At 49.8% G+C, this 24719-nt stretch overlaps 1 protein-coding gene across 2 annotated transcripts in view; it reads left to right on the top strand.

The window, feature by feature from the left end:
• The first annotated feature begins 2275 nt into the window (after positions 1-2275).
• The window catches only part of BAIAP2L1 (BAR/IMD domain containing adaptor protein 2 like 1), an 86464-nt gene continuing 64020 nt past the window's right edge, over positions 2276-24719 (top strand). The window contains exon 1 of one of the 2 annotated variants that reach the window (XM_089320929.1): positions 2276-2615. In XM_089320929.1, the coding sequence (XP_089177055.1) occupies positions 2565-2615 (51 nt within the window). In that variant the 5' untranslated portion in view covers positions 2276-2564. The remainder of the gene's footprint in view (positions 2616-24719) is intronic. The other variant, XM_051839015.3, reaches the window with a different exon arrangement.

Below are 24719 nucleotides of genomic sequence, written 5' to 3'. Positions count from 1 at the left end.
CAGCCTGGGAAAGCAATAGAGGATGGCCCAAGTCCTGGGGCCCCTGTACCCATGTGGGAGACCTGGAAGAAGCTCCTGGCTCCTGGCTTTGGATTGGCTCAGCTCCAGCTATTGCAGCCATTTGGGGAGTGAACCAGGGAATAGAAGACCTCTCTCTCTCTCTCTCTCTCTCTCTCTCTCTCTCTCTCTGTAAGTCTATCTTTTAAATGAATAAAATAAATCTTTGAAAAAAAGAAAAAAAGAATGGCTCCAGCCCAGTTCACTCTGCACACCCCACCCTCTGCAGACACTTCACCCCTGCTCTCTCATTCGGTGCAGACCTTCCAGACACCCACAGGCCAAGCCTGGAGTCGGGGGCCAGAGCCTGCAGCAATCCTAACAGAGACAGACTAAGAAGCACCCATTCTCAAAGACTTCCAGGGGCTGGCACTGTAGCGTAGCGGGTCAAGCTACCACCTGCAGCGTCTGTAGCCCCTGTGGGTGCTGGTTCGAATCCTGGCTGCTCCACTTCCGATCCAGCTCTCTGCTGTGGCCTGGGAAAACAACAGAAGATGGCCCAAGTCCTGTGGTCCCTGCACCCACGTGGGAGACCTGGAAGAAGCTCCTGGCTCTCAGCTTTGGCTCTGCCCAGCCCTGGCCATTGCGGCTATTTGGGGAGTGAGCCAGCGAGTGCAAGATTTCTCTCTCTCTCACTCTTTCTCTCTCTCCCTCTCCTTCTCTGTAACTCTGACTTTCAAATAAATAAATGTTAAGAAGAAAAAAAAAAAAAGGAAAACTTCTAAAAGAACAGGACGATCCTAGCCAGGAACTTATTCCCTTAAAGGAGAATTCAGAATAATCAAATATACCTGTTTCAAGACCTGCACACAGTCCAGGAACTAACCTGAGAGGCTTGCTGGGCTTATGGTGTCTCGCTCTTCTGTCTGTGGGCTCCCAACCACACCATGAGCTGTGGAGTTTTAAAGGTTAAGCCTCTGCATTCTCTCTCTCTCTCTCTCTCTCTCTCTCTCTCTCTCTCTCTCTCTTCCTTGGATGGCTGCCTGGCAGCAGAGGGCAAAGTGACCTCATTCATCGGAAGGCACAGGGGCAAGTTCCGAGACAAAAGGTGATTTGCAAAGGGAAGGCTGAGACTGCCAAGTTTAAATGGAAATGGACAGACACACTCGGAGGGTCTAATGGGCAACGGATTCAAAGGTCACAAATGCATCTCGGGGGCACACGGAACCCAGCTGGCGAAGCTCACAGACCCAGGACCAGAAATCTATTAAGGAAGCAGGAAGTCACTGCACTGGCCTGAAACCCGGGGACACACAACATTCCGGTTTCCCAGCACTGCAGGTCTTTGCGAAACCCGATAAGACTCCCCAGTGTGCACATGTCCGTCCTAAGTCCAGTGGCTTCTCACTCTCGCTGTTCCCACGAGCCACACACGGTCTCTGTGTGCATTTCCTAATGAACTTTATCACTGGAGCAGCGTGGACGGGCGCACGGCCCAACCGCCCATAACAGACGCAGCGACTGCAGGCAGAGACAGCCGCTTTCAGGAACCTGAGCCCAAGCAGACCCCCAGGGTCTGGCCACCTCCGCCCTTGATGCACAACCTGGGACGGCCCCCGGGGACAGCAGCTGCCTCACCCCTGGGTGGGGCGGGGACCAGGGAGCCCTGGAGCCTCGCACCTGCACCTGCCCAGTGAGTGACAACCTGCCGCTGGTCGTCAAATCCCATAACCGTCCTTTGAATGGCATTGAGTGAAAGTTCAGTAACCAGATCTTAGCGGTTATTCGTTTATTTATTTATTTATTTTTTGACAGCCCAGCCCTGGGGATTCCCTCCACCTTTTGGGGGCCATCGAGGGGGGAGGGCGGTTCAACTACAGAAAAGCACACCTGGGGACTGTGGGACCCCCCCTCCCCGCCCCAAGAGGTCGGACTTGGAGGAACCATGAGGGCCCTTGGGAGCCGCAGGATTCTCACCGGGCCCAGGTCGTGGACCCGCCAGGAGAGGGCGCGCTGTGGCCGCCCCGCCCCGTCCGCCTCAGGTGGGGCGGCCCCGCCCCCTCAGGCCAGCTCACCTCCGCCCCGCCCACCTCCGGCCGGCGCCTCCTCAGCCGCCCCGCCCGCGACACCCGCCTGGCGTGGGCCACGCCCACCCCGGCTCCTCCCGCCTCCTTCGGGCCCCCTCCGGCGGCCTCCGATTGGGCCGTCCCGTCCACCGAGCCGCCAGGCCCCGCCCAGCAGGCGGCCTCAGGTGGAGCCGCCCCGCCCAGTCGGGGGCCCGGGCCACGCCCACTCCGCCCGCCGCGCGCGTCTCAGGTGGGGCCGCCCGGTCCCGCCCCTGTCGCTCGCTCCGGCGGCGTCGGGCGGCTTTCTCCTCAGTTCTTCGCGGGCTGCGGACGCCGCGGGCTTTGCGGTGTGCGTGGCGGAGACGCAGGCGCGGGCGCGGGGGGCGCTCTCCTGCCGACGGCTGCCGACCCTCGAGGGCTCGTCGCCCCCGCCGCCCGGAGTCCGGAGACCACGAGGCGCCGCCGCGTCGTCCCGCGCTCGCCGGCCCGGCGGCTGCAGCCATGTCGCGGGGTCCTGAGGAGGTGAACCGGCTCACGGAGAGCACCTACCGGGTGAGGCTGGGGGCCGCGGCCCGAGGCGGAGGGGTCGGGCGGTGAGGGTCGGGGGCGTCGCTGGGAGACCTCGGGACCCCGGGAGGCGCCAGGGCTGGGGGCTGGGGTCGCCCGGGCACCCCCCGCCCGCGCCGTCCCTGAGGAGTCCCCTCTCTGGGGGGGGGGGAGCTGGGGGCTTCTCTCGGGGGGGGTCCTGCCCGCTGGGGCGCCCGGGGCGAGCCGCGCTCCCCTCCCCCACCCGCCCCGCGCCGCGGTTGCGGGAGTCGGAGGCGGCGGGGACCCCGCCGGCCGGGCCGCCGGGCTTCGGCCCTCCGAGACCCAAGGGCCGGGCTCCGGTTTCCACCGGGTGAGCCGAGCGTGCGGGGAGGCGCCCCCGGCCCTGGGGAGGGGGCGAAGACTGGGGCGGCCCCGGTGGCCGGCGACTTTGTGGGGTGCGGGGAGGCGGCGAGCGCCCGAGGATTTAGTAAAGTCGCCCCGAGTTGGAGGAATGCGTTGTCGGTCGGGCTCTGAACTTGGTGCGTTAGAGAGAATTGTTTTTTTCCCAGACGCAGACACAGGCTTAGCGGCCGGTTTGGTAAATTTAAGCACTTAGAAATGAATTCCGGTTGAAATAAGAGATGTGTTTAATCATCTACTATTAATAGAATACAAAACAACTTTTGTTTTAATTCAGCCTGGGCTCCTTGAAGCCGTGAGACTTGAAAGTTCTCGAAATTCATCCGGAGCCGCAATTTAAGGCCATTTTGATAGACTTTTTTTTTTTCTAACCCTACAGCTGAGTTTGCAAAGTCTGAGTGAGTTCCTGAAATCAGAGGGCTTTATTGACTCTTACTGCATAAGAATAAAAAGACAGTATGAAAATGCTTTCATAATCTCGGTTAAAGTCCCAAAGATTTCCCTTCTTCCAATATGAATTATACTTTCGAGGTAGATGCGGTGGACACGGTTGGCCCGGTTTTGGGGCCCGGCGGCTATGGCCGCAAGCTGTCCCTTATTTGTGTATTTCTTACATGGAGGGCAGCCTTTAAAAATTTGAAGGTTAAACCCTTATATTTGTATTGAGGTTGCTAATATTTAATCCTGGGGAAGTGGGGGCAGGAGGCGGGGCTGCTGCCCAAGTGGCTCCATCAAATCGTCTCACTCCCACCTGGAGTCAGACTTGGGGCGCAGTGGCCTATCAGTTTAGGAAGAGCTGGACTTGGGGAATGCAGATCTTCCCACATTTGAGACGGGGTTCAGGTCTCCTGTGGAGTAGGGGAGCACCCCTGAGCCCAGAGCGCCCCCCTCCACCGCCTCCTGGCACCCGGCGTGTTTACCTTCCTCTTGGGAGCTGAGGTCAGCTGGAGAGAGGCGGTCATACTCAGCGCTCACCTTTGCTCCTTCTCCCGACTTTTGCTTTTAATGATGATTCCTTGAAGGAGTTGTACTCCAGCCACAAATGCCAGCGCTCTGTCATGTCACGTTACCCGGAGAACGAGGGCAGGAGGCAGGCAGTGTAGACTTGATCATTTTGGTCACTCGTATTTGTTAGCATTGACGGTCTGTCTGAATCGCTTTTGCGTTTTGAAAGATTGTCCGGCACTGAAGATCCGTGCCTTAGTGCCTGGCGCTCCCAGGTGTTTGGAGGCGTGCTGAAAGCTAAGTGTTAGCTGGGTGTAGTCACCGTTCCCTGGTCGATGTTTTAGGGTCACAGTTTTGTGTGTGTGGAGGTGCTGGGAACAACCAACTGCACCAGACACGTTTCTTTAATCTGGGAAATGAAGCCAAGGCTGCCCCCCTTGCCTGAGCGGGGATGCAAGTGCGTGATGGGGTTGACAGGCTCGCAGGTGTTTGGAAGCCTGAAAAGCCTTTCACCACCATCTCATTGGGTTCTTCCCTGCCCACCCCCACCTGCGGGGATCAAAGCTGGAAGCGGTTTATGGTTAATATGGCAAAAATCCACCGGCAGTGTGGGTGCGTGGAGCTGTGTTAAAAAGGAACTTCCTTCGTGTTACCTAGCAGTCGACAGTATTTTCCTACTAGAAACACAACCTAACCAGGTGCGATTACAAAAGCCACCTGCAAGTGAGATTTTATGACTTGCCAGAATGGGTTTTAGAGGTTTTTTTTTAAATACTCAGATTTCTCCAGCTTTGGGATAAAGGACTAAATTTCTTAGAGAAAAAGGAGGGATTATAAAGGAGTGTAAAGTCTCAGTAGCCTTCACATACACATACGCGTTTGCTGAGCTTTGTCAGACGCATACTTGACAGATGATTCATGGAGAGCCATGCTCACTCCCAGGATGTGTGTTTTACTACTTGACATACAAATGGCATGGTGATAGGCCCCAATATGTCAAGTAATGTGACCGTTGATAATTAGAGTTCACGCGAAGGTCCCTCCCCTTTGCTACACTGTAGTCTATAGTATGCCCATAATTTGCCCTCAAAAGCTTGCTTATGATTTATTTTACATGGTTTTCTGATGAGTACACGCTTTAGTGGTAGAGGAAGAAATAAAGTTCAAAAAACCCCTTAATTAAGGGTAGCCACAGCCTTCCTCGAAGTTCGAACTGTTAAAGTCTGAGGAAGTGGAGTACGAATGGGTGTGGTGTCATCACCTGGCTGCCCCAGCAGAGCAGTGAGTGAAAGGCAAAGGGACACAGGTCTCTGAATGTCACCTTCTCAAGGAGGCCCTAACAATGCTTATCGAAAATTCCGGACCACTCCCTCTGTCTCCCCACCCCACCTTAGCTTGTTTGTCTCCACCCCCAGCACTTGCTTAGAACACACAATGTCATATATCATGTTTGTTGCCACCTACCCAGCCCCAGAGTGGACTTCAGCAGAGGGAGAGTTTTGTTCTGTTGCATTCCAAGCACCCAGACCAGTTGCTGGCATATAGTGGGCCTGTGTATTCACTGCGTGAATGCAGTTTATGGAATCAGTGTCCTGTGCTGGGCTCCGGGCTCCTTCCCTTGACTCTTTGCAGAGAGTTTCCCTTCATTCTAAGTGGACATCAGCGCTTGGCGGGGAGCTGTGTTTTATTTGCTTGCTTGTCATTCTTAATTGAGAAACAGGCCTTAGGCCTGTGAGTGCCCAGCGTCCACATGCCACTCAGCACCCCAGTCCTCCAGGCTAATTTGTTTTCGAGGGGCCAGCCCTTGAGAAACCATGCTTGTGTACCTTTTCATAACTGGGACAGTTAAGATGTCACTCAAGTGTTTGGTTTTGTTTTTTTTTTTTTTTTTGTCATTCTGTGAATTCATCATCATTGGAATGATTTAAATGAGCCTTTTAATAAGAAAATTAAGAGCATTTGTTTTTTCGTCAGGTAGAGCAAGCAGTCTGGGCATGGGTATTGGGGGTTTGTTCCATGGTTTTATCCTTTCTCAACTCGGGTTTAATGGGAGATGTGTAGGAGAAAGTCTGGCGTGGCTGGCTCCAGGGTGGACAGTGATGACAGGTATAGCAAGTAACACTCCTAAGAGCTCTGTCTTAGGTATGTTTATCGCTGTAGCCGTATGCAGCTTGTTATCTTCATCTTTTCCTGGAATGCTGCTACTTCAGGTGTGCTCAAGATAAGATGGGGTTTGCAGAGGCCCAGGCAGCTTGCCCTTGGCTCCACGAAGGCTGAAAAGGGTGGGCGCCAGTGAGAATCCGGTAGCAGGCCTCAGCAGGAACGGTCGCCAGATACCGGATATTAAGCCCAGTACTTTACTTTTAGTCTGATAAATGAAGACACATAAAGCCAACCGATGGGCTGCTTTGCCTGTCATGAACATTTCTTTCTTGACTGGAAAGGGGTTTTGGAATCTTAACAACATTGCTGGGAAGCCTGGGAGTCTGGGACCACTTGGACAGGTGACACTGTTCACGAGTTTCAGGTGCTTTTGAGTTTATATTTGTGGCGTTATTTCAGTATTTGGCATTCATTTTTTGGCCTTACACAGACTGTCAAGGGGATCCAAGGGAATTGCAACAAATTGAATTTTTATTTTCTTTAACATCCCACACAGCTATTTATTCTGTACTTAAAAAGTAAAGGTTATAAAAACTGCACAAACATTATCTGTTGACACATGGAAATACATTTGTATTTTAAAATGCTGTGGATTGACAGTATACATAAGGAACGTTTAAGTGTATAGAGCTCACTAAATTGTCACAAAGCGAACACACCTGTGTAAATGGCACTGCAACCGAGAGGTGGACGGTAACCAGCCCCCAGGTTCCTTCATGCCGCCTTCCATCCACTACACCTGTTCCAAGGGTGGCTACTCTCCCAGCTCCTAGCTTTGTCTACTTTTTTTTTTTTAATAAATTTGAAACAGTATACATGTTCTTTTTAAAGATTTATTTATTTGAAAGGCAGAGTTGAGAAAGAGAGACAAGACAGAGATCATCTAACCTGGTTAACTCCCCAGATGGTTGCAACAGCTAGGGCTGATTGAGGCCGAAGCCAGGAGCTAGGGGCTCCATCCAGGTCTCCCACGTGAGTGGCAGGGGCCCGAGTACTTGGGCCATCTTCCGCTGCTTTCCCAGGCACACTAGCAGGGAGCTGGATCAGAAGTGGAACAGCTGGGACTCCGCTATGCTCATAGGGGATGCTCGTGTTGCAGGTGGCAGCTTAGCCCCCTGCGCTACAGTGCCAGCCCGTAGTTTATCTTTCACCCAGGGTGCTTGTCGGACGCGCCTCTGGTGATGGGGCTGTCGTAGTTCGTTCATTCTTGTTGCTTGTAGGACATGTTCCACTGTGCGACTACATCACAGTCGAGCCACTTGTTGGACATTTGAATTACTTCTCCAGAAGGCTGTGGACAGTGCCCTGTGAGCATTCTCGTATGGGTGTGAACGAGCCTGGACTCCTGTTTTTCCTGGGCATACACATAGGAGTGGATTTGCTGGGTATGGGTGTATCTGACAATCTTCCTTTAGTTAGAAACCCCCCGGCAGTTTTCCAAAGTGGTTGCACCAGCTGGCATTCCCACCAGCAGCCTACAGAGAGTTCCGGTCACTCCAGACCTTGCCAGCAGCTGTTATTTTCCATACGTACATACAAATAAAAATTTAAGTTAGAGCCAAAACAAAACCGCCCTGGGCCTGCTGGTGACAGACTTTCTCTGCTGGACACCTGCAGCCTCCGTGGGGCCCGGCGGGAGAGGCTTCATTGTTCAGGATCCAGCGCGTGTGGCTCTGCACGTGGAGTTGTGTACTCTCTAGGGTAAAGCATAAGCTTCAGTTTATCAGACTATCAAACTACCCGGGCTTAGCGCATCAAGGAGTTTTGGTATGAAGGGATGTTGAGGGCATAGCTAGCCTATTTAAGCAGTTACAGTGAGTTGAATTTTCTTCTTATTTGAGTATTAATTTCCCTGTCTTTTAATGTAACTTTTCTTGAAAATGTGCCTACTAAACTGTTAAAGGCACAACAGGCTAGTTTTAAACAAGACTGTCAGTGAGTTACAGTTTAATCAAAACTAGACTTTTCTAAAAGATTTGTTCTTTTTCCCTGCAGTTAGATATAACTGAACATGCTTGAGGACAAGTCCCCAGAATTAACTTTCCAGCCCCTCCCACAGTCACTCACGTGTTGTTACACATAGTTAATCTGGAGGCTTGTTTAAAACCCTTTCTCTGGGGCAGGCACTGTGCTTTTGAGGGTAAAGCCTCTGTCTGTGGAGCTGACTCCAGTTTGAGTTGCAGCTGCTCTGCTTGTGATCCAGCTCCCTGCGAATATGCATGGGAAAGCAGTAGAGGATGGCCAAGTTCTTGGGCCCACGTACTCGTGTGGGGGACCTGGAAGAAGCTCCTGATTTTGGATCTGCACAGCTCCAGCCGTTACGACCCTTTGGAGAGTAAACCAGGCAATGGAAAATCTCCTGTCTCTCTCTAACTCTGCCTTTCAAATAAATAAATATTAAAAAATAAACTTTTTCTCTAGTACTGTAGTATTTCCCAAATCTATGAAAACGTACGCTGGAAATAACACCCAGCACCCCACCACCCAGAGAGGACGCGCTCATTGCTGCAGCCTGTGTCCTGCGGTGCGCACTTCCGTGTCAGTCACTGTTCTGTGCTTCGTCATTCTGTGACGAAACGGCACTCCGTTCTCCATCAAAATTTGTGTGGATACATCCTTGCCAGTTCTTTGCTGTGACAGCGCTGTAGTGGGTATCATTGCAGGTAAAAGCTTTGCCCAACCCCGTGATGTTTTCCTTAAGCAAAATACCTAGCGAAGCTGCGGATCAAAGGATCAACACGTTTTATTTTTCTAATTTATTTATTTGAGAGAGAGAGAGTGTGAACACTCCATCTGCTGGTTTACTCCCCGGATGACTGCTGTAGCTAGGGCTGGACTGGAGCAGGAGGTGGGAGTTCAGCCCAGGTCTCCCACCTGGTGACAGGAACCCAGCTGCTTGAGCCGTCCAGGGTCTGCATTAGCAGTAGGCTGGAGTCAGTGGCCAGGGAGCAAGCCCAGGCTCTCCTGTCGGGGACAAGGGCACCTTAACCACTAGCTAAATGTCTGCTCCTACTTGGTACATTTTAAATCATAATTGTTCCACATGACAAAATTCCCCCCAGAATACAATACAGTTCCAGAGTTTTTTTTTGCACCAAAATAAAGTCTACCTTTTGATTCCACTTTCCGTGAACTTTTTGAATCATCAACAGGTGCGCCAAATGATGCTACGATCTGTGTTGTAGGAAAGCAGCCTTTCTCCAAACTCTGACCAGTTAAGTAGATCTTGTAAAAGCACCTCTTTTTACGCCCTGTGGAAGATGTGTGTGCAAGCACATGCATATATATACACGCACACATGTATACATATGTATATATACACACACATGTATACGTGTGTGTGTATATATATATATACTCTCTTTCTCTCTGGATTTTCTCCATGAACTTAGAACGGAGTAAGGACAGCACTATGCCCCTTCAGACCCAAGTGCTTCCCTCCTTATTTTGCCCAACCTTGATTTTATGCTTAACGTGTTCCTGACCTTGAGTCTCTTCCTGGTGGCTGTTTTAGTGCCTGACTGTTCTGATTGCTAACAGCTGCCTCAAACCTTTGTGATAAAGGTGAGGCCCCTGCGAATGAGATAAAATGTTGCCAGTTTCTCTTTCAAAAATCAAAAATAAACAAGCCTTAGCAGACTGTGTGGAGTGAAATACATGAATGTGGTGCCACTCGGAGGTCTGGTCTGATCCATGTGCACAGCCTCTTGGAGGTGGCACCGAGACCAGTTATGTTGCCCGAACTGTTTGTTTATGTGGTACTTTGGGGGCTAAAACATTCCTAAGCCTAGCATTTCCTGCAGGGAAAGTATCAAGCTGGCTGCAGTTACCTGCTGGCAGGAGGGAGATGGGGACTGCCTGCTCTCCACCTTTTGGATTGTTTACTTTGTTTTTCTTTTATGTGATGGGTTACTTGTATAATGTTTTACCTGGAAGAAGTAGAAATGATGTATGTATTTTCCATTTCATTGGGTAAAAAGTTTTAACAACTACTCTAAAATTTGCCTTTTTATACTTCTGTGCTGTAAATTAACCTTTTAAAGGTAAATCTTAACAGTTTCTTTTTTTTTTTAGATTGATTTATTTGTTTGAAGTCAGTTACACAGAAAGAGAAGGAGAGGCAGAGAGAGAGAGAGAGAGGGGTCTTCCAGCCGCTGGTTCACTCCCCAGTTGGCTGCAATGACTATTTCACCAATCCAAAGCTAGGCCATCCTCCACTGATCTCCCAGGCCATAACAGAGAGCTGGATTGGAAGTGGGGCAGCCAGGACTCGAACTGGCGCCCATGTGGGATGCTGGCACTACAGGCAGTGGCTTCACCCACTACGCCACAGTGCTGGCCCCTACAGTTTCTTAATGATCAAGTCTGGGAGTACATTTTTTTTTTTTTAAGATTTTATTTATTTTACTTGAGGGTTAGAGTTACAGAGGGAGAGACAGAAAGATCTTCCCTTTATTGGCTCACTCCCCAAATGGCCGCAATGGCCGGAGCTGCGCTGATCCGAAGCCAGGAGCCAGGCACCTCCTCCTGGTCTCCTACGTGGGTGCAGGGACCCAAGGACTTGGGCTATCCTCTGCTGCCCTCCCAGGCCACAGCAGAGAGCTGGACCTGAAGAGGGGCAGTGGGACTAGAGCTGGCACCCATATGGGATGTCGGCACTGCAGGTGGAGGTGGATCAACCTACTGCGCCACGGCACTGGCCCCGGGAGTACATTTTTAACATTTACTAACCCAAAACTACAAATGCAACAGAAAATTAGCTCAACAAAATGGAAAACACTCGAATTCCAGTGTGGGAAACTCTTTTAACCCATCTTGGGCCTGACATTGCAAGTAGCTGATCCTTTTCAAACTGCAGCTGTGTCCTTGAAGAAGACAAGTACGAGCAGCCTGTCAGAAGCCAGGGGGAAGTTCCTCTGATTAGGGCAAACATGCAGAGAGGCTTGGGTGAAGGTCAGAGCAGGTCTTGGTGGCAAATCCAGCTACCAGCCACCGTTGCAGTGCAGGACAACCAGAGGCTGTGTTGGGGGCTAGGAGACTGGCGCAGGAGACAGCCGTGTCACCTGCATGTGCCTGTCAAAGGCAGGTGCCTGAGACTTGAGTTAATAGTCCCATCAGTCCGTTTCCCCTGTGAAACTAAGTGGGGCAGGTGTGGTGCGGTGCAGGGCTGAGCTGCCCTGTTGAGTGCCTGGGATGGAGTCCTGCTGAGGTGCGAGTCAGCGTCTAGGAGGCCGCAGGGGATGAGTCCCTGCCCACCCTGCACAGACCTAGAGAAGGTTCCCGACTTGGCCTGGCCCACCTCTGTTACTTGGGGAGTGAACCAGCAGATAGATTCTGTATCTCTCTGTTCTGCCTTTCCAATACCTAAAAAATACATTGAAAAATAAAACTCCAGTGACAAGTAAGAAAACTTACAATGATGATTCCTTATACTGGAGTGCTGTGATTTTTCTCTTAAACTTTGATGGTTTTCACTGGCCTCGTGATGTGTGTGCCACTACAGGTGGGCTTCGTCTTTGAGCAGTTTGAGGTGCAGGATGGCAGCCGTTTCTGACAGCTCAGTGTATTTCTAAGTGTAACATGCTTTTCCTGTGCAAGACCTGTTCTTGTTAGAACTCAGTCCAGCTTCTGTTTTGTTTGAGAAGCCTTCCCACTAATCAACCCATCCTTTGCCTTACCCCAGATTGGTGCGTGTGTGCCTGCTAGTGTCATGTCACCCCAGATTGGTGTGTGTGTGTATGCCTGCTAGTGTCATGTCACCCCAGATTGGTGTGTGTGTGTATGCCTGCTAGTGTCATGTCACCCCAGATTGGTGTGTGTGTGTATGCCTGCTAGTGTCATGTCACCCCAGATTGGTGTGTGTGCCTGCTAGTGTCATGTCACCCCAGATTGGTGTGTGTGTGCCTGCTAGTGTCATGTCACCCCAGGTTGGCGTGTGTGCCTGCTAGTGTCATGTCACCCCAGATTGGTGTGTGTGTGTGTGCCTGCTAGTGTCATGTCACCCCAGGTTGGCGTGTGTGCCTGCTAGTGTCATGTCGCTCCAGATTGGCGTGTATGCCTGCTAGTGTGTTCCTCCTTGACCTTGGGCACTGGTTTCCTCCTCTGCTAATAGGCTAATGACAACACCTGCCTCCTGAGGTGCTACAACTTGAAAGCTCTGAGGACAGTTTCTGGCCCATAGTAGGTGCCGCGGTAGTGTTAGCTGGGACTCGGAGTGGCATGTGTTTACTGGACCATAAACCGCACACGGACATTGATTTTCTTCAGTTGTGTTTACTGCTGTCCTCAGTATCTAGAAGAGTGACTGACACATAGGTGGAGCTGAATAAATATTTAATTGTGTTGAAATGCCTGGCACGTAGTTTTCTTTCCCTCTATGAGCTGTATGCTCCTTGAGAGTTTTTAATCCCTCGTCTTGGTGGTAACGTCGTAAATACCGAGAGATACTTGTGGGGTAGGTAGCCGAAGATGTGTGCTTATCACATACTTGGGACTCAAATCATCACCTCCCCTCAGCCAGCAGGATTGGGAAGCCCCAGTGAAAACAGGTGTCCTGACCCAAGCACCGTGAGGTCATTCACTGCCAAGCTTCCTGCCGGCGTTCATGCTTTCTCCATCTGCTTTCTCAAGCAGCACAGCTGTGCCAAGCACCGTGGTCGCTACTGAGAACCAGACTGGAGAAAAGACATGTGGCCTGTGCCTCTCTAGACTTGATAGCTTGGGGACACCCAAGCCAGCGTTGGAGGATCTCCAGCCTCCTTCCACCGTGGCCCACCCTGGGGCACCACTGGTCTCCCTTGACCTTGTCCCAGAGGGCCCTGCCTTTGCCACTTCAGTTCTTGGGAGTTTCAACCTGGGAAGAGAGGAGAAAGAGGTCGGTGCATAGGCAGATGGGGTTGGAGAAGGGTGTTGCAGGCAGTCTGTGAGTTGGCTCTGGAAAGCGGGCTACATGGGAGAAAAATGACATGCATTCTTAGAAATTTGTACTTCTCTTCCTGGTACTTAACCTGGGAAATGTAAGTAAAGAACCTGGACTATTTTTCAATGATTTGGGGGCTTTTGAGCAATCTTTATCAGATGAGAAGGGCTGGATTGTGATGAGCAGAGTGGCCCAGCTCAGGATGCAGCTGAGGGGACTTCTCCAGAATCACCTGCTGTATGAAGCCAGCGTCCTTTGATCACGTTCCTGGGAACTACTTAGGGCCATTTCTAAACAGAGTCAGCCTAGCTCCTGGGCTGACCTTTCCTGTAAATTCGTTGTTTGCTTTTTATCCCGGGACACACCTTTTAACAACGATAACCAGGCAGGCAAGAACACTTAACTAAGCAGTACAGCGTGCTCCACAGCCTTCACAGTGTGTGTCTGTCAACAGCTCTTTTAAACCCACCGACTAATCAAGTACGGTTTCCTTCCTGTGTGCCGTTTGTCTGTGACAGTTAGCTATCTCTACATGATACTCAAGAAATACTAAAAATGTATTTGTTTTCTCCACATCAGCCTGCATTGCCTTGGTATTTTGTGTACCCAGCTCTCTGTTAGACCACGTGTTCTCCAGGACTGCCGTACTCTCCTTGTCGTAGGTCCAGCCAAGAGGTGGGCACCCTGTATCTGTGTAGGCATAGAAGGAAGGAGCACGAATGTTTCGTTTCGTTGCTTCAAAGACCCACAGGTGAGGAGTTTGCAGTTACTGGAGTGAAACCGAAGTACACCGTGTTACATTCGCATCCATTCATCTTCCCTCCGTCTGTCTGTCTGTCTGTCTCTCAGACACTCACAAAGAAGAAAACACACACAAAAAAAAAAAAACAAAAAACACACACACACACACGTTCAGATTCTGGTTACATCACTTTTAATCTAAAGCTGTGTGACGTGGCCATCACACTGATACTGAGCCTAGAACAGGAAGGATTTTGTTTCCATTCTTTCAGATAAGAGCAGAGGCCTCTACAAACCATGCAAAAATGTATAATAGCCAGAATCTCAAGAAGTGGTTTTTATTGCAATCCAACAGGTACTATTTCCTCTGAAGTTCAGAGTCTGAAAGTCGCTTGATTTCTGGGGCGGGGTCTCACAATCTCCTGCCCCATGGAGGCCATCGTGGGCCAGACCTCATTCCCAGTCTGACTGCTGGCTAATCACAGGCCAGGAATGCCTGCGGTTTCAACCCTTAAGGCTTTTTCAGCACTGCCAAGAAATGTGTGTAACTGCAGAGCTGTTGCATCTGTTGTCGGATGACCTTAAGCCCAGTGTCACTGTCTGCACTTAAACTACAAGGAACAGTCATTTCAAACAATTTCATCCACAGACAAATGTACACCTTTTGTTTAGTATTTTAAAAATCAAGAAATGTTCTCATCTTGAACTGCGTTCACATGGCTGGTTTTTTTGTTTGTTTTTGTTTTTTGTTTTTTGTGTTTTTGTTTTGTTTTCAGGTTATTCTGTGAGATGGTCATGAACTCAATGCCTGTACGTGGTTCTCCCTTCATATTATTGTTTTTTAAACAGTTGAGGAACCTAGGTTTTTACACTAACTTACTAGGCAGGATAGCTCGGGGGCTCAGTTTTCTTGCCCAGAAGGTGCAAGCACTCAGGCAACATCCCCCATGGGCGGAGGCCTTACTGTTTTGGGGCTTCAGTTTCAGAGTAATTCTTGCTGCCTGCATGAGGAGGGAGTCTGTTGCATAAACCTGTTTCTTTAAGCAGTGGAGGAAGAAGTGGTGGCTGAGACCACGCCTGGTGGTGCCCCACGTGTCTCCCTGGGTGACTGCACTGGCCTTGATCACTTGGCTGTGGTTCTCAGGTGGCTCGGGCTCCACCAGGTGCTCCAGGGCTCTGTGAAAAAGTCTCACGGAGCCCCAAGGCTGGTCCGTCCCTGCGCCTCACCAACCCCCAGCCTCGATGTCAAGGATGGAGCCGTGGAAGCCTGCAGGCTTCTCATCTCTCTCAAGCGTGGCTTCTGCACCCTCAGGGACACTTTTGCAGAAATCATCCCGTATAAAACAAACCCTGGATTGTGGATAAAGAAGGGGACAATGAAGGGAGAACAGTGAAGAAGTCACCGTGGAAGCCCTGCAGAGGGCCACCTCCGTGGGGTGAAGACCCCAAAGCTGCCGCCTCGAAGGCACCGTAAGGGTCTCTGCCTGGGGGAACATTTGCCATCCTGGCTGGAAAGCCAGCTGCTAACCCAGCAGAAGATGTCTCAAAATAGATGGGTTATAGTTTCCTACTAATGGGTCAAATTGATTTTCACCCTGGGAGGGGCAGTGCTGCAGACTGCTCTGTGGGCATAAACGCTCTGCAGGCCAGGAGCACTGTCCCTGGTGGCCCAGCCCCGTGTTCACATCGGACAGCAGATGCCTGGGTGCCCTGGGGACAGGCTGGTTAGGAAAGACCCAGGAACGGGCAAACCCGCACAGCGCTGTGACCATCTCGTGCGTTAAGGATGTGAGTCCCGAGGCTTTGGCAGACTGGGATGTAACAAGAGTCAAGGGTTTTCGTTATTGCTGTTTTTCTTTTTTCTTTTTTCTTTTTTTTTTTTTTTTTTTTAATTTGACAGTTAAAGTTATAGACAGAGAGAAAGGTCTTCCTTCATTGGTTCACTCCCCAAATGGCCTCTAAGGCCAGCACTGTGCTGATCCGAAGCCAGGAGCCAGGTACTTCCTCCCGGTCTCTCATGTGGGTGCAGGGACCCAAGCACTTGGGCCATCCTCCACTGCCCTCTTGGGCCACAGCAGAGAGCTGGACTGGAAGAGGAGCAACCGGGACTAGTACCCGGTACTCAATTAGAACCCGGTGTGCCGGCCGCAGGCGGAGGATTAGCCAAATGAGCCACAGTGCCAGCCTATTGCTGTTGATTCCTTAAAAAAATAAAAACATTTGGGCCAGCACTGTGGAGTAGCAGGTAAGGCCACCACCTGCAGTGCTGGCATCCCATGAGTCCCAGCCGCTCTACTTCCAATCCAGCTCTCTGCTAATGGCCTGGGAAAGCAGTGGAAGATGACCCAAGTCCTTGATCCCCTGCACCCACTTGGGAGACCTGGAGGAAGCTCCTGGCTCCTGGCTTTAGATTGGCCCAGCTGGCACCATCTGAGGAGTGAACCACACCGCCCCCCCCCCCTGCCTCTGCCTTTCAAATAAATGAAATCAATCTTTAAAAATAAAAACATTGTTGAGGTTTATTTATGAAGGTACTTCAGGAAGTTCATGTGAAGATGATACGGAATTAAAAGATAAGTTTATTTTGGTACAGAAAGTTTTTGAAATCTATGCACACTAGTCTTCATAAAGTTCATGAAAAATGCCTGTTATCGAAAAATGACATGGACTTCCATAGTTTTCTACACAAAAATAAACTTCTAATTCCATTTTTCCATGTGCATTTTGAAATACCCTCCTATTATAAAATTTACTTATTTTATAAAATAGTATAAAAATAGTATAAAAAGTATTTTATAAAATACTTATGTATTTGAAAGTCAGAATTACAGAGAGAAGGAGAGGCTGAGAGAGGTCTTCTATCTGCTGGTTTACTCCCCAGTTGGCTGCAACGGCCGGAGCTGTGCCCGATCAGAAGCCGGGAGCCCGGAGCTTCCTCAGGCTCTTCCACGTGGGTGCAGGGGCCCAAGGACTTGGGCCATCTTCCACTGCTTTCCCAGGCCACAGCAGAGAGCTGGATGGGAAGTGGAGCAGCTGGGACTCAAACTGGCGCCCATATGGGATGCTGGCACTGCAGGAGGTGGCTTTACCCGCTACTCCACAGCGCCAGCCTCATAAAATTTACTCTCTTAAGTGTGTGATCCAGTGATTTCCAGTGAATTTGCCTAGTCATCCAATCACTTGAGTCCGATTTTATAACCTTTCTGTCACCTCAAAAAGATGTTGGGTGCCCTTTTGATGTCACTCCTCGTTCTGACTCCTGGTCCTTGGCTAATGTATTTGTTTCTGGATTTTTCTGTCCTGGACTTTCACATAAATGAGGTCAGACAATGCTGGTCTTTTGTGAGTAACTTAGCATAATGGAGATCGTGTGTGGTATGCATCAGTACTGCATTACTTTTTTTATCCCTGAATAATATTTCATTGTATGAACAGACCATGTTTTGTTCAGCCATTCACCAACTGATGGACATTTGAGTTGTTTCTTACAAGGACACACACACACACACACACATTTATTTGAAAGAGACGGCAATCTCCCATATGTTGGTTTACTCCCCAGAAGGTATTTTTTTGTACCCATGTTAATGCCTGGTCTTAAGAGGTGATTTAAATGACGACTTGGAAAACCATAGGCAAGGGAAGCAACACTCACGCAGAAAGTTATTGCCATTGTCTGGTTTTTTGTACGCTTGTTGGGACTTAGTTGGTGATAGGCAGGGCCCTTGGTCAGAGCTGTTGCTTTGAGCTAAGGAAGTTGCCAGCGGCCACCCCATTACCTCATGCTCGATTTCATGGCTAATTGGCCCACTGGGCCATTGTGTCTGAGCTGTGTGCTCAGGGGAGCTGGCAGAGCTGAACAGGTGAGCATGCAAGTCTCTTCCGTGACAGAGTAAGGGAATGCACAGGTGGGTAAGGGAAGGCCATCGGCCACGAATTCCGTAAGGAGACAGAGTGCACAGGTAATTCTGTGTGAGGTAGTGATGAGCACTTAGGAGAAAGGGAAGCCAGGAACAGAGAGGAGAGAGGGAAGAGCAGGATGACAGGGTCAAGGAAGACGTCCGCAGAAGTTGTGACTGACGTGGGTACAGAGGGTTTCCAGGAGAGCTTTCGAGCAGGAGCAGCAGGTGCAGAGTTGCTGAGGTCACCGTGCCTGGAGCCCAGGGTTTTGGGAGAGCCGGCCACAGCCCAAGCGCAGGAGGAATCTATGTCTCAGTCCTACGGGATGGTGCCTTTCACCACGCTGGTAAGAGCGCAAAAGTCAGGTGACGTTTCTCTGTGATGACCGTGAGAAGTGAGGCTCAGACTATGGAATGACGGCATACTAGGAAATCACTTGGCATTGTCTTCCCCTGCTTCGCTGTGTCCAGTCGTGTGTACTGTTTTCCTGCTGACAAGGGAAATAGTTAAGGCACCTTTTACAAAGGTACTTTTTTTTTACTTATCAAATGGGCACGGGGTGTGATGATACAAGTGTTGGGAAAGACGAGGTAAAACAGCACTTTCCTGCAGCGTTGGTGGGAGCATAGTTGCTGCAGCCACTGTCTTCAAGTAGGACAGTGTCTGACAAAACAGAAAAGGCTGTCACGTGCGCGTGTGCCAGCCAGCAGTGCTGTTTGCAGGTAAACCCTTAACCTGTGTGCACAGGAGACAGGTACATGCCTTTTAGTTGGTATTCATGAACTCTTATAAGCCATCCAAATGCTGCTCAGTAGAGAAATAGCTGGGTAAAGTGCAGTGTATTTGTATGATGAACTTGTGTATATTTATATAAAAAATAAAAAGCTTCATTTCCAGAAATTGTCCTCTTGCTCAGGGAAACCCTTTGTCTTAAGGCCTCTCAGCTGATTGGATGACCCCATCCATGTAATTGAGGAGAGCTGACTGTGGGTGTTAACTTGTCTACACAGCACCTTCCCTGTAGCCCCCTAGGTCATGCTCCTAAAACTGCCTCCCACAGCGGGCGACCACAGAGAAAAACAGGAGCACTCGGTGTGGATCGAGGTGAACAGGTCTCAGAAGCCTAACGCTGAGTGCAGAGAGAAGAGTGAAATGTATGCTATGATACCATTTAAATATATTTATATATTTTTAAAACACAGCATCATGACCGTGTGTAAAAGTATAAAGTACAGGTCAGAGAGTTTATGTCGGTCTTAATTAGCAGCTCTCCCAGCTTCCCCTGGGGAGGAGAAGCAAGCTGTGAGGCTTGGATGAGGTGGCCGAGTATCCTGCTGTTCTGCCTGGTGTTTCCGTACCTTTCTAGCAAGAGGAACCAGTGTGACAGTTTTAACGTTTTTGTGGGAGACTTCTGGCTGTTGTGGATTCTTTGCCTTCTCCCACCTCACTCCCCCCCCCCCTTTTTTTTTTGAGAGAAAGAGAAAGAGGGCCAGCAATTTGTGTGTCCAGGGTGAATCGGTGCATGGTATTAGAACATTTTAGATTAACTATTCATCGAACATGAGAAGTAAGATAACACCTGGAAAGAGAAAACAGCCTTGCAGAGTCCCATGACTTCCCACGCTGACGTGGTGCTCTGACCCCGTGAACGAGCTGTCGCCTTATTTCACAATTCATGCGAAGGCACTGCCGAGGCCTTGGGGCAAGCACACAGGTTGGGAAACTGCTGGAGCTTGACTCCACCTCTCGCCGTCCCGTGGGACAGCAGAGCTTTGGTGTGTCACCTGTGAAATGAGGATGATAAGCAGCACAGCATTGGGAGCAAATGTGATGAGCTGCTTAAAGGGTCAGCCAGAAACAGGAGCGCTGCACGCCTGTTAGAAGTGTGTCTCACCTGGAAACACTAGGGGGGCACTGTCAGCTGAGTGGGGCAGAGACCCCCCCCAGCTTTGTTTTCCTGAGCACCCTCACACTTGGAGGTGGGGGCTGACCCCTTGCTCTCCACATCCCCGAGGAAGTGGAGAAAGCTGGAGCTGCACATGTGGACGGGAGGCTCACCTTTGGAAGGGCAGCGACGTCAGAGCTTTTCTCTCGCAGTATCAGTGAGGACAGTTGGCCCAGTGTGTGCCAAGTGTCAAGTACTCTGAGGAGCACAGAAGTACTCCCGAGCATTAGGCTGTCTCATTCAGTCCTCTCCTCTGTGTTGGGGGAGCGGTGAGCATACAGCGTCTCCTTATTGCCGTTTTAGAGAAGAGATGGGGACTCAGAGAGATCGTGTTTGTCCAAGGACTCAGAGCCGGAGTGTCTAGCACAGCGCGTGCCCACACCTCCCAGACCCATTGCAGATGTAGGGCATGTTACAAATCCTAGATAACACCAATGGATAGAAGACAGATTCACACCCAACGCAGTGTACTTCCAAAAGTTGGTGGAAAAATGGAATTAGAAGTTTTGCTTTAGTGTCACAAAAGTTGATATGCACAGTATTTTCCATAATATACGCACCCTTAATGTGCATGGGTTTCAGAATTGTTTTGCACTGGGGCAGGCATTTAGCCTAATGGTTAAGATGCCGCTTAGGACACCCAGGTTCCACATCATACCTGGCTCTGGCCCCTGACTCCAGCTTCCTGCTATTGCAGACCCTGTGAGGCAGCAGACAGTGGCTTAGTGGTTACCACCCCTGTGGGAGACCTGGAAAGTGTTCCTGGCTACAGCTCTGGCCTAGCGCAGTCCACTCCCAGCCATTCTGGGCACTGGGGACTGAACCAGCAGATGGGAGTTCTGCTTCTCTGTCACTTCAATAATTTTTTGCACCAAAATAAAAACACTTTAATTTGGTTTTTCATAAATATTTCTTTTTTTTTTTTTTTTTTTTGACAGGCAGAGTTAGAGAGAGAGACTGAGAGAAAGATCTTCCTTTCCGTTGGTTCACCCCCTAAATGGCCACTACGGCCGGCACACCCCGCTGATCCGAAGCCAGGAACCAGGTGCTTCCTCCTGGTCTCCCATGCAGGTGCAGGGCCCAAGGACCTGGGCCATCCTCCACTGCACTCCTGGGCCACGGCAGAGAGCTGGCCTGGAAGAGGGGCAGCCGGGACAGAACTGGTGCCCTGACTGGGACTAGAACCAGGGTACCGGCACCGCAGGTATAGGATTAGCCAAGTGAGCCGCGGCGCTGGCCATGAATATTTGGAAGTGCCTTGTGTGATGGCTAGTACAGACGACAAGGGAGCATGTTGTGTTTATATATTGGAATGAGTGTTTCTGATCCATCTTTGCAGTTCAAAGATGTCTTGTCTTTTTCTTTTCCTGGCCTGGGCTCCACATTCATTATGGACGTGAACAGTGTGATTTGTGACCATCTGATAGCCTGCAAGGACCTGCCTCTTTGCCAAGTTTCCTTAAAATACTTTCCCTAAAGGCGGAGGAGGTGGTCAGTGTTGGTGAGGCTACCCCCAGGGACTGCAGCTTCCAGCGGCACTCAAGGACGAAGCAAGATTTTCTAACAATCACATGTGTCTAGAAGTGTCCTAAGTTACTCCTTGGGACAGATAACTCACCACCTGGCTTGGGAACCTGCCCTGCTTAGTTTGAGCACTGTATAGACAGGACACATACATTACCCGAGTCAAGTTCCAGAACTCTTTGCTTAGAGATTCTTAAACCACCTTTAAAGCTTATCCTGTGTAATTATTACACTTAAAAGGTGGTTGTGGCTTATTTGAAGAGCAGAGAAAGTCCAAGACAGAGTTCTTCCATCCACTGGTTCACTCCCCAAATGCCTGTTACAGCCAGGTCTGGGCCAGGCTGAAGCCAGGAGCCTGGAACTCAATCTGGATCTTCATGTGGGTGGCAGGAGCCCAAGCATATGAGCCATCATCTACTGCCTCTCAGGTTGCTTAGTAACAGAAGCTGGAATTTGAATCAGCCAGGACTCAGACTCAGGCACGCCCACGTGGAACCTGAGCATCTCACGCAGACTTTACCACTGTCCCACCTACCTCCATTTAAAAAAAAATTTTATTTATTTTGAAAGAGAGAGATCTTACGTGTGCTGTTTCACTCCCCAGATGGCCCCAACAGCCAGCGCTGGACCAGGCCAAAATCAGGAGCTTATTGATTCTCCCATGTGGGTACCAGGGACCCAAACACTTGGGCCATGTTTCCCTGCTTTCCCAAGCCATTAGCACGGAGCTGGATCAGAAGTGGAACAGCAAGGACTCAAACCAGCACTCACTTGGGATGCCAGTATCTCAAGAGGCAGATTTACCTGCTACACCACAATGCTGGCCCCTCTTCACTTTTTAAAATTGATTTATTTATTTTGAAAGGCAGAGTGGCAGAAAGAGAGAGAGAGGTCTTCCATCTGTTAGTTCACTCCCCAAATGGCCACAGTGGCAGGAGCTGGGCCAATCCAAAGTCAGGAGCCTGGAGCTTCTTCCAGGTCTCCCACGTGGCTGAAGGGGCCCAAGGACTTCAGCCATCTTCTGCTACTTTCCCAGTCACATTGGCAGGGAGCCAGATCAGAAGTGAAGCAGCTGGGACTTGAACCAGTGCCCGTATAGAATGCTGGCACTGCAGGCGGCGGCTTTACCTGCTGTGCCATAGCTCCAGCCCCCCTCTATTCACTTTTTAAACAGAAAACTACTAAAATATCAGATATCTTGTTCTTGCTCCTGTTTAGAACTGGAAAAAGAAATGAGAAGAAAAATTCTTAAGAAATTTAAAGTTCAGCCGGCGCCGCAGCTCCCTAGGCTAATCCTCCACCTGCGGCGCCGACATCCCAGGTTCTAGTCCCAGTTGGGGCGCCGGATTCTGTCCCAGTTGCCCCTCTTCCAGGCCAGCTCTCTGCTGTGGCCCAGGAAGGCAGTGGAGGATGGCCCAAGTGCTTGGGCCTGCACCCGCATGGGAGACCAGGAGAAGCACCTGGCTCCTGGCTTTAGATTGGTGCAGCGCCGGCCGTAGTGGCCATTTGGGGGTGAACCAACGGAAGGAAGACCTTCTCTCTGTCTCTCTCTCTCTCTCACTGTCTAACTCTGCCTGTCAAGAAGAAAAAACAACAAAAAAAGAAATTTAAAGTTTCCTTGGGTTAGCTGTCAGGCCTTGCCACAATTAATTTATTAATTATGCACAGTTAATTTATGGGTAGTTCTGAATGGGCAAATGTAATATTCAAAAATGACCCCAAAAAGTTTAAATGCTCAGGAAGTTAGAAGCCATCTTTGGATTGTGTGATTGATGTTAGAATTAGGATCTGAAACTTTATAGGAGGCAGGGGACATGGCTGGGATAAGCTGACCAGCTAGAAACCTGGTGGACAGCGACTGTAGCTGCTTCCCAGGAGCCCGTTCCTCATGTGTTGTGCAGAATTGCTGACCACTGACTGTCCAGTGCTGCTGAACTTTCGCAGTAGAATCAAGTCCTGTTGACGTGAAGTATGACAGTGATACTGCCAGTCCAGTAGCTGAGACTTTATTCTGTAGCTGTGGCTATCCATACTTTTCCCTGATGAGAAGCGAAACTCTAGCTGGGTGAAGTGGTTTGGCAAATTGTCCTCTTGGCCAGGCTGGGGTAACTGCTAGCTCTGTATCCTAAGCTTTTGTCTTATCCTAAGTCTGAGTTTATTAGCAAGTCTGGCCCTAACAGTGGCCTCTGACCCAACCCCTTGCCCTCCCCCAAGCCATGAGGCCAGTTCAGTTTCCAAGTGCACCCATTGGGACTGCAACATCTTACAGATTGGGGAAGACCAGGGCAGCTTTGCTTTTTTGTTCCTGCGTTTAAAAATAACATGTACTTCAGCTAAAATAACTACATTAATGGCCTAGAGCCAGTCTAGAAATGGGTTTTCCACTGCTTAAAGAGGCAAAACTTTTAGGAGGGAAAATTTGTGTAGCTGAACCTAAATAATAATAAAAAAATTTTTTTTGAAGTATCCATGTCCAAGTTTTCATACTTAACAGCTCTTGTGTGGTTCCCTCTGAAGCTGATTGTAGTCTCAAGTCTTGAACTTCATTTCTCTGGTAGACTCTTGTGGATAGTGCCTTGTGTTTGGTATTAACTTTGGAAGTTCTCATCAGTCTCTCATTTTTGGTATTTCAAGATGTTAGAGTTAGAAGTGAACATTTGAATTAGAGCAAGAAATTAAATTACACCTTCCTGTTGTTTGGGTTAGAGCAGTGTTCAAGAGTGGATCTATGCTTCTCTGTGCTGTATGCTGTCCGGCAGGGTTGGTGCCATGTTGGCTGCCTAATGCTTATACCATCTGGACTCAGTGTCACAGGACTATTAAAAGATTTCAAAGACGATAACTTTAAAATAGTTTTATCTTTTAATTAGGTTTTATAGTGAAGTTACTAGATCTGTAAAATTACTGTAATCTTGAAAGATTGCTGATGAGAATGCAGAATTTCAGCCACTCTCGAAAAAGGTGTGGCTGTGTCTCTCAAAGTTGAACGTACACCTACCATATGACGCAGCAGCTGGACTCCTGGGTGTTTATCTTAGAGATATGAAAACTTATGTTCACACAAAGACCAGGACATGGTTGTTCCTATCAGCTCTGTTTGGAATAGTGAACGGCTGGAAGCAGCCCAGATGTTCTTCGGCTGGTGAGTGGAGGAACTGTGATGCAGCCACACCGTGGAATATGACAAGCCGGTAAGGGGGATAGGCTGTGGCTGCACACGTGCTGTGCCGGGTGAGAGTCGGTCTCAGAAGGTTGGCCCCGTGTGATTCGTGTTCACAATCGTCTCACAGGGACTGAGACGGAGAACGAGCTTGGAGATTGCCAGAGGTGGGGATAGGAGGGAGTGCCTGTGAGGAGCAGCACAAGGACGTCCTGGCATTGATGGATGGCTTGGGGAGAGGGCTGTGCCAGTCTGTGCATGTGATACGGTGTCATGGAAACAAACAGTAAAATAAAAACTGATAAAATCCAAGGGAGGGCTGGAGCCTAGTAGCATTGTAAGGCATCTGCTTCCTGGGTCTGATAAGGTGCCGTGGATGGGAGGTGCTGGGGAAAGCTGCGTGGGAACTCG

The sequence above is a fragment of the Oryctolagus cuniculus genome, chromosome 19 (assembly GCF_051225735.1).
Source record: "Oryctolagus cuniculus isolate XC-2025 breed Fujian yellow rabbit chromosome 19, ASM5122573v1, whole genome shotgun sequence".
NCBI lineage: Eukaryota > Metazoa > Chordata > Mammalia > Lagomorpha > Leporidae > Oryctolagus > Oryctolagus cuniculus.
This window is presented reverse-complemented; position numbering and strand designations above follow the sequence as displayed.